The sequence below is a fragment of the Sinohyriopsis cumingii genome, chromosome 11 (genome assembly GCF_028554795.1).
Source record: "Sinohyriopsis cumingii isolate HCF-2022 chromosome 11, ASM2855479v2, whole genome shotgun sequence".
NCBI classification, from domain to species: domain Eukaryota; kingdom Metazoa; phylum Mollusca; class Bivalvia; order Unionida; family Unionidae; genus Sinohyriopsis; species Sinohyriopsis cumingii.
This window is the reverse complement of record NC_142971.1, coordinates 108,157,351-108,176,769: the sequence shown is the minus strand read 5'-3', so window position 1 is coordinate 108,176,769 and position 19,419 is coordinate 108,157,351. Positions and strand designations below refer to the sequence as shown.

General features: G+C 35.7%; 1 protein-coding gene across 3 annotated transcripts in view; it reads right to left on the bottom strand.

Annotated features, from left to right (window-relative positions):
• Positions 1-19,419, bottom strand: part of LOC149789250 (mRNA-decapping enzyme 1A-like) — a 228,845-nt gene that overhangs the window by 17,207 nt on the left and 192,219 nt on the right. For 2 of the 3 annotated variants that reach the window (XM_089975422.1, XM_089975424.1), the window contains 3 exons: positions 18,666-19,254; positions 8,808-8,925; positions 80-180 (listed from right to left, as the gene is read on the bottom strand). In XM_089975422.1, the coding sequence (XP_089831548.1) occupies positions 80-180; positions 8,808-8,925; positions 18,666-19,254 (808 nt within the window). Of the gene's footprint in view, positions 1-79; positions 181-8,807; positions 8,926-14,793; positions 14,964-15,882; positions 15,936-18,665; positions 19,255-19,419 lie in introns of those variants that run through there. The other variant, XM_089975423.1, reaches the window with a different exon arrangement.

Genomic DNA, 19,419 nt, shown 5'->3' with positions numbered 1-19,419 from the left:
AATTACTGAATCTTTCAAATGACAGCCTGAATTCAAATGATTCAGGTTTGAAATACCAAAGTATCACTATATATCCCACCTTTATTAGGTATATGAGAGACTGCTGCATCTGTTCTTTTGTTAGTGCTGCTATTGGAAGGTTCCCTGAATCCATAGACTTTTCTTCACTGGGTGCAATCTCTATAAATACAAAAGATAAAACTTTAATGAAATTTTATACCCAAGCATCACTACATCTACTGAACATCAAGTTTCAATCTAGAGTGTATCCTAATACCTATGAGGGAGTCCATGGCAGTTCAGTTTGCTTAAGTGTAAGACTCACAATCCAAGGGTCATATGTTTAGGTTTGTAACCTGCCCAGGCCATCCTTATTGGCTAGCTTGTTCATACATGCCAACCCCGAGAGAAGTAGAAGTATATAACTGGGAAAGAAGTATAATCTGGCATAGAAAGTATAATCTATAATATTATTAGTACACCTACTTCATTGAGGCTACAATATCATAAATAAAAAATTATATCATAATTACAGTACACTGTATGTAATTTATTTTACTACTAACCTGGATCTGCAGGTCAAAATACTTAGAAAAACTGGGCAAAATCAATGTGGACTAGAACCAGAATACAAACACACCTCATACTGAAAAACTGTTTATATTTACCACTCATTTCAACTATTCTACATGCTGAACTTTTGCTGAATGATTGTTAAGTCCACAAATTCTACAACGAGCAGTTGTCTTCAGAAAAATGTTAAGCTGAGTTGATTTGTCCTTTTTCTGATTGGATATGTTTTGAAGTTTAAAAAGATTGGTCTATTAATTTTCATCCACAAGTCAAATGGCAAAAGGCTGTTTTGTCATTTGTACAGACTGGGTCCACTAACTAACTTGAACATGAATATAATGAATATGTGAGGAAAAGTTTCAAACTGAAGAAACCTGTCTGTTTTCTTGGAAATGGATCATATACAGTTGCAATAAATAGAAATTTAGGAATGTAGATCTATGATGGATAAATTACAGTGGTCTTTCTCTAGAATATTCTCAAATTATTATGATGAGTGGAATTAAAGAAAGGATAATTAAAATGACAAAACAACTTTTCGTTACTTTAGTTTACTTTTTAATGTACCAAAAAAGCATAATCCATATACATGCAAGCATAAGACATGATTCTGTGGAAAAATGAGATATGATTATGCCAAAAGCATAATGGCTGTTATGTATGCTTGTGGTGTCCCAGTAGCTAATACTGGTATAAAAAAAATGAAACCCATTATGTCCAAACTTAAGATTATCAATGCAAATCTAGCACTGAATAAAACAGAAGACATTATCTTGTGAAACTTGCATGTTGTGGATTTGGACCATTTTGTTTATGAAAGTGCATGAACAAATGTTGCTGAGTGTGTCAGCTATTTATATTGCTGTCCACTGACACTTTCAGTGAATCCATGCGATAAAGATAAAGAGGTTGAACAGTCTGCCAGCCACCTATCATTGATTTTCAATGCTGTAGACTTATGGGTATTGACAGCCATCCATCACAGTGTTTCCAGTACAGTAGACCTATGGGGTACTGACAGCCATCCGTTACAGATTTCCAGTACAGTAGACCTATGGGTACTGACAGCCATCCATTACAGATTTCCAGTACAGTAGACCTTTGGGTACCGAAGGCCATCAATCATGGATTTCCAGTGTAGTAGACCTATGGGTGCTGACAGCCATCAATCATGGATTTCCAGTACAGTTGGTCTATGGGTACTGACAGCCATCTATCATGGATTTCCAGTACAGTAGATCTATGGGTACTGACAGCCATCCATTACAGATTTCCAGTACAGTAGACCTATGGGTACTGATGGCCATCAATCATGGATTGCCAGTGTAGTAGACCTATGGGTACTGACAGCCATCAATCATGGATTTCCAGTACAGTCGGTCTATGGGTACTGACAGCCATCTATCATGGATTTCAAGTACAGTAGACCTATGGGTACTGACGGCCATCAATCATGGATTTCCAGTGTAGCAGACCTATGGGTACTGACAGCCATCTATCATGGATTTCCAGTGTACTAGACCTATGGGTACTGACAGCCATCTATCATGGATTTCTAGTACAGCAGACCTATGGGTACTGACAGCCATCTATCATGGATTTCTAGTACAGCAGACCAATGGGTACTGACAGCCATCTATCATGGATTTCCAGTACAGAAGACCTACAGGTACTGACAGCCATCTATCATGGATTTCAAGTACAGTAGACCTATGGGTACTGACAGCCATCAATCATGGATTTCCAGTACAGTCAGTCTATGGGTACTGACAGCCATCTATCATGGATTTCCAGTACTGTACACCTATGGGTACTGACAGCCATCAATCACGGATTTCCAGTGTAGTTGAAATATGGCTAATGATAGCCATCTATCATGGGCTTCCAGTACAGTCGGCCTATGGGTTCTGACAGCCATCTATCATGGATTTCCAGTACAGTACACCTATGGGTAAAACATTTCCTCAGTTTATGTTACACTTAAAATTTTAAGTTTTGTTTTGTCAGCTGTAAGAAATGTACCCAATGTCAAGAAACTTATTGTATTATTGAAAATTTTAAATTCTGAAAATATGGTGCATGGATAAAGCAACTCTTTTTTTATAGTAAATTCTGTTTCTCCAACAATACTTACTGACCACATGACATTACAATAACTTTTGTTTGCTACATCCAAATCGTGGGTGTACCCATGAAGGTATTCCCTATGGTCTGGTGATTGGTCTTGTCTTTGCTGAGGTATATCACCACAAGCAAATTCTCTAAAATTACCAGGACTGTGCTTTATAATTTATAGATTTCTTAATATACTAGTCCTTCTGGAACCAAGTAAATTTCTTAATATAGTAGTTCTACTGGCTTCATGCAAATTTCTTAATATACTAGTACTTCTGGCTCCATGTACATTTCTTACCAGTAATATACTAGTACTTCTGGCTCCAAGTAAATTTCTTAATATACCAGTCCTTCTGGCTCCAAGTAAATTTCTTAATATACTAGTACTTCTGGCTCCATGTACATTTCTTACTGGTAATATACTAGTACTTCTGGCACCAAGTATATTTCTTAATATACCAGTCCTTCTGGCTCCATGTACATTTCTTAATATACCAGTCCTTCTGGCTCCAAGTAAATTTCTTAATATACTAGTACTTCTGGCTCCATGTACATTTCTTACTGGTAATATACTAGTACTTCTGGCTCCAAGAAAATTTCTTAATATACTAGTACTTCTGGCTCCATGTACATTTCTTACTGGTAATATACTAGTCCTTCTGGCTCCAAGAAAATTTCTTAATATACTAGTACTTCTGGCTCCATGTACATTTCTTAATATACCAGTCCTTCTGGCTCCAAGTAAATTTCTTAATATACTAGTACTTCTGGCTCCATGTACATTTCTTACTGGTAATATACTAGTACTTCTGGCACCAAGTATATTTCTTAATATACCAGTCCTTCTGGCTCCAAGTAAATTTCTTAATGAACTAGTCCCTCTGGCTCCAGGTCAATTTCTTGATATACTAGTCCTTCTGGCTTATGCACATTTCTTAAAATACTAGTCCTTCTTGCTCCAAGTAAATTTTTTAATATATTTGTCCATCTGGCTGCAAAGAAATTGTTTAAAGAAGACTTAGTCTTAAGGATGTCTGCTCACATAAAATCAAAGTTTACTGCTAGTAATGACATGTCCATTACATTATGACATCATCAATATGACATGACATGATTCCTAAATATATCATAGCGGCATCCACCCTGTGAGAGATTGGAAACAAAGTGATGTGGTCATGGACATGTTACCTAAACATATCATAGCACATCCACTTGTGAGAGATTGGATACAAAGTGACGTGGTCATGACATGTTACCTAAACATATCATAGAACATCCACTCGTAAGAGATTGGATACAAAGTGACGTGGTCATGACATGTTACCTAAACATATCATAGAACATCCACTCGTGAGAGATTGGATACAAAGTGACGTGGTCATGACATGTTATCTAAACATATCATAGAACATCCACTCGTAAGAGATTGGATACAAAGTGATGTGGTCATGACATGTTACCTAAACATATCATAGAACATCCACCCTGTGAGTTGCTGTTGTTATAGGGTTTAATGCCATTTTTCAGCACAAGATAGGCTATACATAAAGACCAGTATAACTGGTGAAGTAAGAACAAGGGAAAATCCCAGAGAACCACCAATCCATGAGAAGCTACTGGCAAGCTTTTCTTGTACCCACATTGCCCGAGCCTGAGACTCGAACTCACGCAGACAGAGGTGAAATGACAGTGATCTGTAATGTATACATGCCAACCCCTAGCAAGGAAATAGTGTACAATCCAAGTGGACAAAAAGAGTAATACAAGCAGAAAAAGAGTAAGCCACATATAACATGATAAAAATCAATGAGCATATGTACAAAATGATTTATTTACCCTTCGGGTCTTTTAACATCAATTACTGCTTAAAATTCTCATGAGTAGCACTTTTAGCTTTAGAAAGCAACAGATTCTCATACTGCTTTTCAAAACACTTTTTACCAGCTGAGACTATGAATGTTTTGCACACTGGCAGACCACTAAGTGCTAGGTTACAGAGCCTGGATCTGAATTCAGAGTTATTTTTGTTAACAATACTTAACAATCTCTCACAGCATTAGAATGGTAAAGAACCAATATTCCTTTCATAACCTGACAAAGAAGAGGAAATTTATATCGTCCAGTTATTGTTTTTTTTTAACATGGAAATAAGGTGCCAATGCACATCAACTCTGTCCGGATGAAGTATGTTGTCAGGTAGAATACCAACTTGATACTTCAGGAGTTCTTCTAATTTATCAGCAGCCTTTCCTGCAGCAAGGTGCATCAAATGACAGGGACAACCTGATTTGTACACTGATGGAGATATTTTTCAAAATACAGAATGCAACTCCTTTATGAATTCCAGTCACACTGATGCATTATCTGCTGAAAATCCCATACAGTTCTGCCCACTTACATTTATTCAAAGCATTATCAAGCAAATCAAAAATGTTTTCTCCAATGGAATCTATTGTTAAGTCTGGTAATGAAAGAAGAGTACTCTGACTTTGCTCTTTTCAATGTCAAAGCCTCTTACACTGACTGAGTACAACTTTTGTCATAATCACTACTTCTGTCTGTGGCAATACTAAATGGCCCAATTTTCATGGCTTCTGCATTTTTAAGTGAAGTATTTTCTGTTAAACACCTAACAATATTAGATGATTTTGTTCTTGCATATGTATATTTTCTCCAATTTTGGAATCAGGAAACAGCCTTTTGAACAAAGGACCAATGTAGTTTTCTATCGCTAGGGGTAGTCCATGTTCTATTAAGAACCCATTAAATAATGCCTCTGCATTTATATAATTTGTGTCCACAATTGAGTTCTGTTGTAAAAAAGAAGTTACCTTAGTATTTGAGTTAGAAAAACAAGCTAATTCAAGGTTTCATTGTTTTACCACCATGACCAATATTAAAATCCTTTCCACACAGCCTGTGTAGTATTTAATTTTGACCCTTGCTGAATTAGGTCAGGTCATTTTCCAATGGCCGTGATAATAATTTCATGTTAAAATCTGACTGGTTTTTAAATGACCTGTTAAATAAGAGACCAATGTGTAGAATTAAATTTCAACCCTTGTTGAAGTCTGACCCTGGTCGGGTCATTTTTCAAAGGCTGTGATTGCATCAAAATCATTACTGACAAAGAAAGTGACTGCTAAATTGAGTCCTTCAAAAACACATATGAAGCTATGCTACTCTCATTCTCAAGTTGGAGTCTTTTTTATATAAGACAGTAAAAATTTAATACTACACCTGCAATAGGTGTGAAGCTGCCCCGAATGGAATACTGTATTAAGTAATTCATGTATTCATCTTTGAATCAGTTTTTTGTCTTTTTCTAAGCCATCCATGAAATCATTTGAAAAACACTTTTGCTCTAACATGCGCATCAACTAGAATAAATCTGACTTTTAGCACCAAACATCTACAGACTGGTTCTGTATCGGATATGAATTAGAAGAAAGAATCTGCAAGCAAAGATTAAAAATTAGAAAATCAGTCTGTTCTCTCCTAACTAAGCCATATAGCTGCTAAATAGAAACTGAGGGTCAAAATGAATGTTGAAACCAGCATCTTTCCTGGAAATAGGGCAGCTGCTATAAATAGAACATAATACTGTTAGGAAAGTGCATGCATCTATGGACAAACGTACTGTTATGTTACAGTTACACACAAGCTGTCTTGTCTAGAGTACAGTCTGTGGGATTAATGGAATGTTAATAAAAATGAGAAAACAAATTATTAATTTTTGTTTTGGGGGGGATATATCAAAAATGCGTAATCTGAATATGTTTATGCGTAAGGCGTAATTTTGTGAAGAGTACAATGATTATACCAAAAGCATAATGGCTGGCATGTATGGTAATGGTGAGCACTTTAGACAGGGGCCCCGAGTGGCTGAGTGGTCTAAAGCGCTCACCGTTCCTGAACACTGCCATCTCACCTCTGTCTGTGTGGGTTCAAGTCCAAGGCTCGGGTAGCGTGGGTATGTGGGAAAGCCTGCCAGTAGCTTCTCGTGGGTTGGTGGTTCTTCCCTGGGTTTTCCAGGGTTCTTCCTCCACCAGTTATACTGGCCACCATGTATATCCTATCTTGTGCCGAAAAAATGGCGTTAAACCCTAGAGCAACAACAACAACAAGCACTTTAGACCACTTGGCCACTCAGGGCCTCTCCACCCCATGAGTGATTGGATACAAAAGATATGTGGTCATGACATGTATCAAAGCACCATAATAATAATAATAATAATAATATAATAATAATAATATAATAATAATAATATAATAATAATAATAATAATAATAATAATAAGGAGGACTTTGTATAGCACCTAATCTTTAGAAGATTTAAGCGCTTTACAACATTAGACAACACATATAACATAAAAAACATGTATAATGATATGATTACAAAAAACAAACACGATGAAATTAGAAAACATAAAAAACATGCTGAAAATATTTACAGGTAGGAAACATTATTAGGTCTTTAAGTTTGTTCTTGCAGTCAAAATAAGTGAGTTTTAAGAGCACTCTTGAATGGGATCACTGTGTCTTTGTGTGGGCAATTCATTCCACATTGCTGTGCCCTGGTATGCAAAAGAATGATGTCCATATGACTTTGTTTTCATAGTGGGAATAATGAGTATACGATTGTCAGAAGAGGAGCATAAGTATCTTGCTGGTGTGTAAACATGGCTGAGGTCAGATAGGTATGTTGGACTGTAAGAGATTGGACCCAAAGTAATGTGGTTGTGACTTCTGTATTTTATTAAAAAATGTTTTTAAAAAATGCTTATACAATTTAAAACTAATAAAAGTCTTGCAAAAGAAAATGATTGATTAGTTGTTTTTTTATATAGTTTTATGCCATTTCTTAGTGCAAGTTAGACTATACATGGTGGCCAGTAGAACTGGTGGAGGAAGAACCCAGGAAAACCTCAGTAAGAACCACCCACCCATGGGAGGCTTATTGAAAAGTAAAAAAGATTTCATTCAGCCCCAGAGTTTTTTGTCATTTTTGCCTGAAATGTGCGTAGGAAAGACATTTGGGGGGCTATTTCTGAATACATCATAATACATCGGCTTTAAACAGATTTTTCATGAGACTAATGCCTAGTTGTATTAGAAACATCATTTTCCATTGGTTAATTTGCTTGCGCATGAGCAGAAGGATAAAAGTTCTTTTTCTTTTTTTTGTGCTTAATGGACCCATCATTTTTGTATGGAGACCACAATTTATTCCAAATGCCCACCTTATCCTAGTTTTTGCAAAGGTTCACCTGTCTGTGTGCAGTTAAGACCAGTATGCCTTAGATCTGAGGCCAAAAGGTCTAAAATCCAGACCCAAAATTGCATTCCGATCTCGAGCGAATTTTGGGTGAAATAAAACCAGGTAAAAAAAATGAGGTTTTTCTCTCTGTATTTTGTAGTGCAACTAGAACTTCCAGATTATTTGATATCATTTTAGAGCTATATCTGTCTGCTTGGTGTATCTTAAATGACCTTGATGCTGCAGAGCTTGGAAGTAGGGTACAGCCTCATCATGCCTACAGACGGGATCGGGGCCGAATTGGTTAAACAATCTATGATCTGCCGTAAATTGGTCAGGCTTTTTATTGTAGAAAACCAATGTGATCTCAATAAATGTGTTGTACTGAAAAAATAACTCACCAACACAGACTTTTCTTTGTATATTTGATGAAAGAAGTCTATGTGTGAATTTGATGAAATTTTAAGAACTCATTTATCAACAAATAATGGCTGGGTACTTATCCCATAGTTTTCAACAAATAATGGCTGGGTACTTATCCCATAGTTTTCAACAAATAATGACTGGGTACTTATCCCATAGTTTTCAACAAATAATGACTGCGTACTTATCCCATAGTTTTCTATATAATGACCCTTTCTTGGAGATAAATATTACCCCAACCTAAAATTTGTGTGATGATTTCAGGTTGCTTGGATACTTAGCTATGAAAAAATGAAAAGAATGTTTAAAAAATGAAATACTCAAACATTCCACAAACAATTGTGCTCAACACTGTCACAGCTGCTGGAAATATGATGCCTAAGTCTTGCTAACACAGGTGAGACTGATGTAAGGTTGAGTAAAAGTTCAATGTCACCTGACACAGGTGGAGTTTTCCTGCTGCTACTGGTCAGGAAAGCCATAGGGGTCAGTAACACATCACTTGACAGGGAACTAGATGCTGCTGATAAACTGGTGCTGAATATGGGAGCTGACTGAAATAAAGAAATAATAAACTGATTGAGAACTATTACTTACTTTCTTACTTTTACTTGAAACTGGTTTTCCTCCTATACATGTAAAATGACAAACATCCCGTCCTTGGTGAATTTCAAAAATAATTTTTTTGTAGCAATCCAGAATGTTTCTTCACATATCCATAATTTCAATATATTAAAGCAACTGAACTATTAAATGGTGAATCTGCAATGCAACCCAACTATCTTCCCATAAAGCATGAGTCAGAATTCTTCTGTCATATTGGATCAAGTTTTGTATCCTTGAGTTGGGAACTGCCAATTTTTGTTGTGAAACACCTGACAGCTAAAATTCTTACAAGTTATTCTGTAGTGATCAATCCAACCTGTCTTCCCCTATGTCCATCTTCTGACAATGACCCATGGGTCAAAATGCAAATTTCATCACATACATGTGTCTTCCTGATATGGCTGCATATATGTCTGGGTCAGTTATTATATGAAAATATCATTATAACTTTGTACATCGGATTACTGACCCCAAAACAGGGTTGTGTGAGCAAATAATGACACACCTATCATAGATGGTTGACATAAAAAGTTTGTGAGTTAAACAAAGTAGTTTAGGAAGACATGTTCTGACATTTGGTGGGAAGTGCAATAGACTCCTGTGTTTTTTAACCATGAGCGAATGGAACATTATACACTTGCTCCATGTTAACAGACCTCCATGTAGGCAGCAGTAGGGCATGGATTATTCTGGAGATTATTGGCCAGTGGGTTTCAGTGACCTTGACCTGTGGTCTTGAACTGAATGACAGTGCAAGAACCATTATTTTCTCATCAGACTTGCCATGATTGTGACCTCTGATTTTTAGACCCCAGAATCTTGTATGTCTCTTGATTATCTTAACTTAAAGTCATCCACAATGTTCGGTCAAGGAATTTCTAGAATACAGGTTAGTTAGCAAAAACTATTTTTATTCTTTTACTCACAGTGATCTGACCTTTAACCTTTTGATGACAAAAGCAATAGGCTTTATTCTTACAAAAAGGTAAATCATCCACAAACTTTGGTGAAGGTAGATGGCTGAGAACTGTAATTTTTATTTGCAAAACCATTTTCTTTGTTCGGTTACTGACTCTGACCTTAGACCTTTGATGCCACTAAGCTTCTTTCTTAAGCCAGGTTCAAACCATTCACAAAGTTTGGTCAGAATACAGAACTAATGTTAATAGGCTGAAACCATTTTTCTTCTTTCAGTCACAGTGATCTTTATGTTTAACCTTGTGAACCCAAAATCGATAAGGGTCTTCCTTAACCCAAGTACAAGCTATACAAAGTTTGGTACCTGAAGAGAGCTGTAAACTAAATTATTCTACAGAAACCATTTTTGTTACTTTCTGCCAGTGATTTTTGCTTTTGAGCCTTTGTTAGCCCAAATGTTAAGTCACTAAAGTTTGGTAACTGTAGATCGTGGACTACTCAAGCGGTTGTGTAAAAATGAAATTTGTGAAAGACAAATGGACAGCATTATATACAATGAATGTTCTGCCTTAAAGGGTGCATATCAGAAATGTGGAGATAATAATAATATTTGTAACTACCAAAAAGAATTAAGTCCCCTTAAATGTTATCATCTGTTGTTACATTGTGCTGTGTTTTTAAACTGTGAGTTACACAAAGCCAAAACATAGAATAATGAATTTAAATGTCTTCCATAGCGCATCATGTTAGAATAATGAATTTAAATGTCTTCCATAGCACATCAAGTTAGAATAATGAATTTAAATGTCTTCCATAGCACATCAAGTTAGAATAAGGAATTTAAATGTCTTCCATAGCACATCAAGTTAGAATAATGAATTTAAATGTCTTCCATAGCACATCAAGTTAGAATAAGGAATTTAAATGTCTTCCATAGCAAATCAAGCTAAAATAAGGAATTTAAATGTCTTCCATAGCACACCCAGGTGTTTAGTCAGAAAATCAAAGTTACACAACTTAACAGTTTACAGTTCAAATGATTTCTATTGATTCAATAAAATCTGCCTTAAGAGATCACCCATCTTCAGAGACTAGGTTGTAAATGCATGAATTTATTAATTAATGTTATCACCCATCATGAAAAATTATTATATTTTAGGGCAGAACAGGTGGTTTTTCAGGATAGGTTCTACTATATTTGAAAATTCAACTGCTGACAAATGATGTTCTAGAAAAACCTGGCATTTCCCCTTGTTTTCACTTCCAATGATAAGAGAAAATAAATTAACCTGATATCTTTTGCAATGAAGATTAAAAAGTCATTATTTAACTCAGTGGAATCTACCTACAACAAACTCCAAAGGACTGGTGAAATCTGTTTATTATAACCTAATTTTGACAAAGATTAGCTACAGCTATTGGTAGGATTTAACATTTGGACTTAATTATTCATTCATTTTATCTGTGAATTCTTTGAATCCTATTCTGTTGCAAGATAATTCCATAATATTATAGTAACTGTGGAACACAAATGGAACATGTCAGAGCCTCTACAGGGAATCACATCAGTTCCTTTATTGGAAATTACATAAACCCTACAAATGACACAGTTATATGCCATATGTACTTGCTTATAAGTCAAGTCAAACTGCAAAGAACCAAGATCCTGATCTGCTGTAGCATAATGCTCTTGCAGATCAAGGTCTATGTTGGTTATGCAACTGATTACTCCTAACAAACTGCACAGTCCCAGGTCTGCTGGTGAATTATGTAACAGCAGATCTGTGTCTGTATAGTTTGCAGTTGGACTTGTCTTATAAGCAAGTTTATATTGTAAATATTGTTTCTTGACAAGATAAACAGCTGTTTTGCATTATCAAATTGTAATCAGGGGCCCCGAGTGGCTGAGTGGTCTAAAGCACTTTCCGTTACGGATCACTGCCATCTCACCTCTGTCCGTGTGGGTTCGAGTCTCGGATTCGGCCAATATCGGTATGTGAGAAAGCTTGCTAGTAGCTTCTCGTGGGTCGGTGGTTCTTCCCGGGTTCTTCCTCCACCATTGATATTGGCTGCCATGTATAGCCTATCGTGTGCTGAAAAATGGCATTAAACCTTACAACAACAACATCAAATTGTAATCAATGATTACATAATCCACCTCTTTACTAGTCTGCAGCAGCTATTGTAAAAATCAATTATCATGCAGAAAATAAGTTCAGTCTAAAGTGATCTTGATGGTGAAATGCTGGTCCCATGTCTATGTAATACTTTTTGGCAATTTATCATATGTACATTTTTTGAAGTTTTAATCAGTACTGGTTTATAGTCTATATTTTGCTGATAAGCTGTTGAACCACATACACAGACACAAACAAACTTACACATACATACATACATATGCAAACATACACACACACACACACACACACACGCACACACACACACACACACGCACACACACACACACACACACACACACACACACACACACTCTGACAGGGCATAGTATACATAATGCGATAAACATCCCATCAGTCATCAATTTATTTGAAGGGTCTAATACTATACTGGCCGAAAAGAATTTCCTGTAATTCAAGACAAGTACTTACTTTTAACTGCTGATCGTTGAAACCATTTTTATATTCTTGCACCATAACAACATTGTCACTTTGATTTTAAAAACCCAATGTCTGCATGATGATTCATGCAAGAGGAATAGTAGTAACATGCCATTGTGGCAGCCATATTGGAGGAATGATTGGTATCATTTTCAACCATACCATATTAAAAATGTTTTGGTGACAACTGCGTATCGATGTGGCCATGCACCAAGAAGTGGCTGTAATAAGATACTCAAAATGGCCATCATGGCAGCCATTAAATCAGCTTTGTTTTCATTTACGACTAATCAGACAACAAAAGAAGTCTTTTAGAGAAAACCCATGTTGACAGTGACAGCAGCTTGAGTAGCAATAACAAGACTTTTAAAATGGTCACTGTGTCTACCATCTTGAATATTTGACTAGTACCATTTTCCTTTAGGACCAAACTAGACTTTGGGATCAATGTGCATGTGAAATTTCATGTCAATCCTCCAAGTAGTTTAGGAGTAGCAGCAATAACAAACTTTTGCTTACGGACTGCTGGACAATGGAGGACAGACAATGGATCATTCCATAGGATGTACTGGTTCATGACCAGTAGAACTATAAAGAACATCTTTTCTATATCACAGCAGAGGTACTGTAATGAGTTGTTAAAACTCATAGATAAATTTTTGTCTTCTTTTTCCTTCTTATATTCTATTTCAGAAACTATTTATACTGTCCACCTCTAGGAACCAGATTTTACTTCGTGAAGGTTGCAAGCTTCAAGCAAACTTGGAGTGACAGCTGTATTAAAAACAAAGTTCATGTCCGAGTAAATGACCAAAATTAGCCACTACAACAGAGCTCTTGTACAAAAACTTTGCAGTCCATTCATCTAATTCCTATACCCATTCATATGTACCATACACAGATAACCTTTTATGGGTGCTGTATTGCAATATATAATGTATAGTCATTAATATGGAAAGTTAATTCAAAGAATATACTTATTCCCACCTCAAATTGCACTGTCTAGATGCAGCTTTTGTGTAGGGTAGTATGTATACAGTATGGAGAAATCTCTGGTCATGAGCTGAACACAAAGAATTCACCTAAAGCATAAAATGGAGGTCAAAGCATCCTTTAGTTTAAGTTTGTAGTGTGAAAAGAGATACATCTATAATCAAGTTTCAGGATTAGAATATTAACAGCACCCAAAAAATGAACATACAATTTCGACAAAGTCACTAAAGCATGAAACATAGGTCACAGAGACCTCTTTTTATAACAGGGGATTAGAACTAATCCAGACACATTCCCTCATGAATCTTCATGTTTCTATGAAAGAGAGGATGCATATGGTTATGTGCTAAATGAAAAGAATTTAACCAAAGCCAGTAAAAGATGCTATTTTTGTGATGGTGTGGTATTAACAGAAATGCATATCATAAACTGAATGATTCTAGGAGTAAGAGTAGAACATGTAATAATGGTCATAATGACCTACTTCTGAAATGAGGAAGTAGTGTTCATCAAGATGCATCCCATCACTAAGTTTATTAATGTACATAGCATGCAAAAAGCCTATGAAGTCACAAGTACAAAAATTGAACCTATGCAAGTAAAATGTAAAATGAAGGCCACAGACTTTCTCTGTAAAGGTGTGGTGCTACATGAGATGTACACAATCATCAGGTTTAAAGATTTTAACATGAACATTTAAAACACACAATTTAAACAGTCAATCATGCAGGAAATATTGGTCACAGTGACCTACCCTAATGAAAGCATGCAGTACTTGTCAAAAAGCATCCCCTCATCAAAGTTCATGCTTCCAGTTATAACAGAATGTATAGAGTGTACAAAAAGCGATGTCATGAACTAAATAATTTTTTTCAAACTTCAGCTAGGAAAATGTGTAATGTTTTGCTTGAGGATGTAGTACTAACAAAGATGCATACAGTCATCTAGTCTGAAGAGCAAACTTGAGAAATAAACTTGAAACAAAACTTAACTGAAGACAGTGAAGCATGAAATCTAGGTAACAGTGATCCACTTTTGTGAAGAGAGTATAGTCCTCACCAAGTTGTATCCCCTAAGTTTCATGATTCAATGCTTTTATACATGTAGACTCTGACAGACCTGCCAACCCCAACGAGAGTCCTCGAGGGAGATTTTGAAAAATTTTCAGGAAAATTTCACTTATTTCAGGGAGGATTTCATTATAGGAGAAACATGTTGAATACTTTTACAAAAAGTGAACGATTTTGAAATAAACATATACTAATTCAATTCTAAAATGGTTTATTTTTATATAATAAACAACAATATATAAATAACAGACTGAACAAAACTTAACAGTGAAACCAAGTAAAAAGTGCTTCAGCTTTGGTCACAGCTTCTTTGAGGGATGAATCCACAAGTTTGAAAAAATGTGACACATCCTGGGTGTTTCTCTTTGTCTGTGAGATGTTAAGTGCCTGTGAAATAAAGTACATGAAATTTAAAATACTGACTAAGAAACAAAAGACAACAAAATACAAATTACATTCATTTGCAAAAATGAATTGCATTTAATGTTTCTTACTTTTTATTAAAACTTAGGCACAATTAAGTATTTGTTTCTCTTCCCGATCTTACTATATATATTAGGCAAGTAGATGTTCTCATGAAAGTGCTGATAAATCTAAATTGTTCATTGACAAGTACATTTTCGGGTTTATGAGCCATCCATTTAGTTTGTAAAAAAAAAATCTGGCGAATCTTGGCCCGTCCCCCCTCCCTGTACACGTCCTTTTTTTACCCCCCCAACACATACGTACGCATAACGCACCCCACCCCCGTTCTATAGACTGGCCTATATTTAATCCATGCAGAAACAATCAAGGATTAATAATATTAATGTGTTTAAAAAAACAGTCCACAGACATTGGATGTCTGGCTGCATCAAAGAAATAAGCTGTGTAACTTATAAAATTTTGTCTAGTGTCCACTAAAATTCAAACGTCGAGTCGAACAGGTTACGTATTGCACAAATTATTGTAGAGGTTTCACCTCCCCATTTATGCGTACTTACAGATCAGTAGATCACCCCCCATATGCAAGGGTATGCCTTTGGGTTACCCCCTCCATGCGTACATACTAAATGGACAGCCCCTTAGTGCTAAATAATAATAATAGTAATACTAATAATGATAATAATAACAAAGTCTTAGTATTTGTATTATCTGCAGATGTATCGATTCAATTGTCGTTTATTCAACTGTACCTGATTTAACTGATCTATCAGTGTATCCTAATTTCGCTAAAGATAATCATAATTTTAATGCTGGTACTCAAATAACAATTTGCAGCATACAATTAAGGCCATACAAATAAACAGTAAGATTAAAAACTTACTTTTGTGACTGGAGATGTCGAGGACAATCACTGCATGCTTCCGGTCTTACATACTGGGGAATTTCCAAAACATTTTTCATTAAATGAAACAAATTCTTCCCAATTTTTTTGACGAAACAAATTTTTCCTGGGAGAAAAAAATAATGCGGGAGTGCAGGAGGTGCGGTTGAAATCAGGGAATCTCCCGCAAAAAACAGGAGGGTAGGCATGTCTACTCTGATGCCAGGGATATTGCAATAGGTTCCCTCTACTTTACTGACGTAAGCTAAAAATGTAGAATCTAATTTTGGCAACAACCTACATGAACCATCAATGTGATTACATGTCCTGTGATATGCCTTTTTCCCTGCTTTATCTTTCCTTTTGCTAGTTTAGTATCATAAATAAGAAATAATAAAATTTGGTGGTTTAAGACAGCTAGTCCCTAAAAGGAAAAGGTCTTAGCACAGGTTTGATTTGTAGACGATTTATTTTGCTTTTCTCTTGGGCAGCAAAGATTAATAAAATGAAGTCCACAAAAAATATAGCAGTATATATATATATATATATATATATATATATATATATATATATACACACACACATACAGTAGTCCCCCTCTTGAATGGCCCCCCTGACCAGTGGCCACCCGCTTCTTACGGCCAGAATCCGTTGGCACTGACGAGTTTGTGTTCAAAAGTACCCCTCACGAAAGGCCATCTGGCTAACGCGACCAGCATATTAGTGCAATAATATAAAATTTACCCCTCACAAGCGGCCGCATTTTTTTGATATGTATCCAGAACCAGTATTTTATTCATAACGTGTGTTAAGTAATCGATTTCTGTTTCCTGATGTCAGGTTTTTGTTACTGAAAGAAGTGTTGACTAAAGTACATGTACCACTAAGGTTAATATTATATCATTTATGCCTCACGGGAAGCCACATTTATTCCATATAGTTGAGAAAGACTTAAATTTTAATCCATACAAAAGGGTAAGTATATGTAATCCAATTAGCCTTACTGCTCTGTTATCATAAGATGTCCGGTTTAGTCACTTCGATAATTGTTAAAATTACAATTATTGAGCAGTAGTAACAGCTGAGAAGTTGCAGCATCGATGTACAATACACAAGTCAGCAGGAAAATGGTTTGATAGCCTTTATGGCTTTCCTTAGTAACAAGTTCACTTTGATAATTAGTGGCTATTACTAATGACAATGATTGTCAAAATTACAAATCCTAACGGCCGCGAGGTCAAATATGCGTGATGTTAAATGGTTCATATCGAAGCCATTTTGGCTTCACTCACTTAGTGTAAAGAAATGTATAAAAACAACAGGGTACCGGACTGTGACTAACAAATCACGTGACAAGATCACTTCCTTTATAAACAGGGCAATTTGTTTAGATGCATAAATTTTTTTTTTATCAGTATTGTAGTTGGCAACATGAATAACTTACTGCAAAAAGATCAAGATGTCATTGAGGAAAAGAAAAATTATCAGTTTAGAAGAGAAAGTGAAGGTAATTCAACTGACCGAGACATTCTGGGGGTGGTGGTCAGGTTGAGGATCCTTGCAGAAAACTAATGTCGGAAAGACTCAGATAAACAATATCGTGAAAGATAAGGAAACAATTCTGCAGAAGTGGGAAGGTGAAATGGACGAAGAAAGGAAGATTGTTTGAGCCAGAAGATGTTTGTATCCTGATTTGAATGACAAGAAATAGCAACAATTTTTTCAGCTGAATTGAGATATGTTGACTTTACTGCAAGTAACGGATGGTTGCACAGATTTCAAGTGCGACACAATATTAAGTGTTCTGTCCTTAGTGAAGAATCAGCTGATGTTAATAATGTTGTCGAAGATTGGAACAAAAGACTAAATGATATATGCAGGGGATATGACAGCAAGGATATATTTTATTAAGTGTTCTGTCCTTAGTGAAGAATCAGCTGATGTTAATAATGAAGTTGTCAAAGATTGGAACAAAAGACTAAATGATATATGCAGGGGATATGACAGCAAGGATATTTTTAATTGTGATGAGACTGGTTTGTTTTTTAGACTGTTACCAACAGAGTGACAGATGATGTGATCTGCAACATAATTATCAAGACAGTTTTATAACTATATCAATAGTTATTCATAACATTCTTTTGAAAATGATGAAACAGTTTGCTTTTCATTTATTTCACAACATGCATGTGATATTTTGATGAAAATATTAAATGTTTTAGAATTAAATGTACTTGTAACGTTCTTCATATGTATTTACATTCACATTTGTCATCCTACTCTAGAAAGGCCACCCTCATTATAAGGCTACTTCCCTGCTGCAGTAGGGGTGGCCTTATAAAAGGGGGACTACTGTATGTATGTATGTATATATATATATATATATATATATATATATATATATATATATATATATATATATACACACACACACACACACACACAAACATACATAGTATGAACTGTAACAACAGACAGGTTAATCCTAATTTTATAATAATACAAAGGATAAAATACCAATTTAAATTTACACAACTAATAATCCAAATCAGTTTTTTTTAAAAATTATATTAATATGCCGCTCTCTTTAAAACAAAAAATGTATCCTATCAGGATGTGGCATACAAATGGATACACTTTATACTTAACTGATGGACTGATAAACTGGATGACAATTACAGTAACTTTTTCTCCTCAGATTTCTGGAAAAATAACCTTACAATTATGATTGTAGCATGGGTCATGTGTGATGCTTTCCAAAATGTAATGATGAACTCAATTACCGTTATAATGCTTGAACTCTGTGTTATTTCTGCTGGAGTTAGCAAGTGGGAACTAACTCCAGGACCAGAGCTGGTCATTCCCACTAATGATGAAGTCTGTTTATGTCTCACGTTGGCACTTGACGCTTGTGCAGTTAAGATACCACTGTCAAAATAAGCATTGCTTTTACTGATGGCTTTAAGTAAAGTCTGACTAGACAGTGACTCAGACGAAGAGCTAACTACTGCAGAATCTCCTGGTTTTGAATAGAGTCCAGTGGAAAGTTTGGGCATTTTACTCTTTGGATCCTGCTGAGTAGATTTAATCGATGATAACAATATCGCATCTGCTGACATATCTTTTGAATCTGAATATCCTTTACTAATGGTAGGAGGAGCCACATCACCCTGCCCACCATGTGGCTGGGAAATAGTTCTGGGCGTTCCTTCTATCTGTTGACGTTCTATATCTTCAACCATTGAACTAGTGGACATGATATGTTTAAGAAGGGGTGGCATCTCAGATTCATTTGGTCTTTTGACTGGATCCAATGTAGGTAGTGAGGGCATGGCACGATGGTGATCAGAAGCACTGCTCATTGAAACAGACCTGGAATATAAAGGCAAATAAACATTAGTTTCAAATATAAGGCAATCCAAGACCAACATGACCTTACAGTTCCTCACATATAATACAGGTACACACAAGTCCACAATTACAGAAAGGCATTATGTATAATAAGGTAGTCCAGAGTTATGTAAGAATAACTTGGGT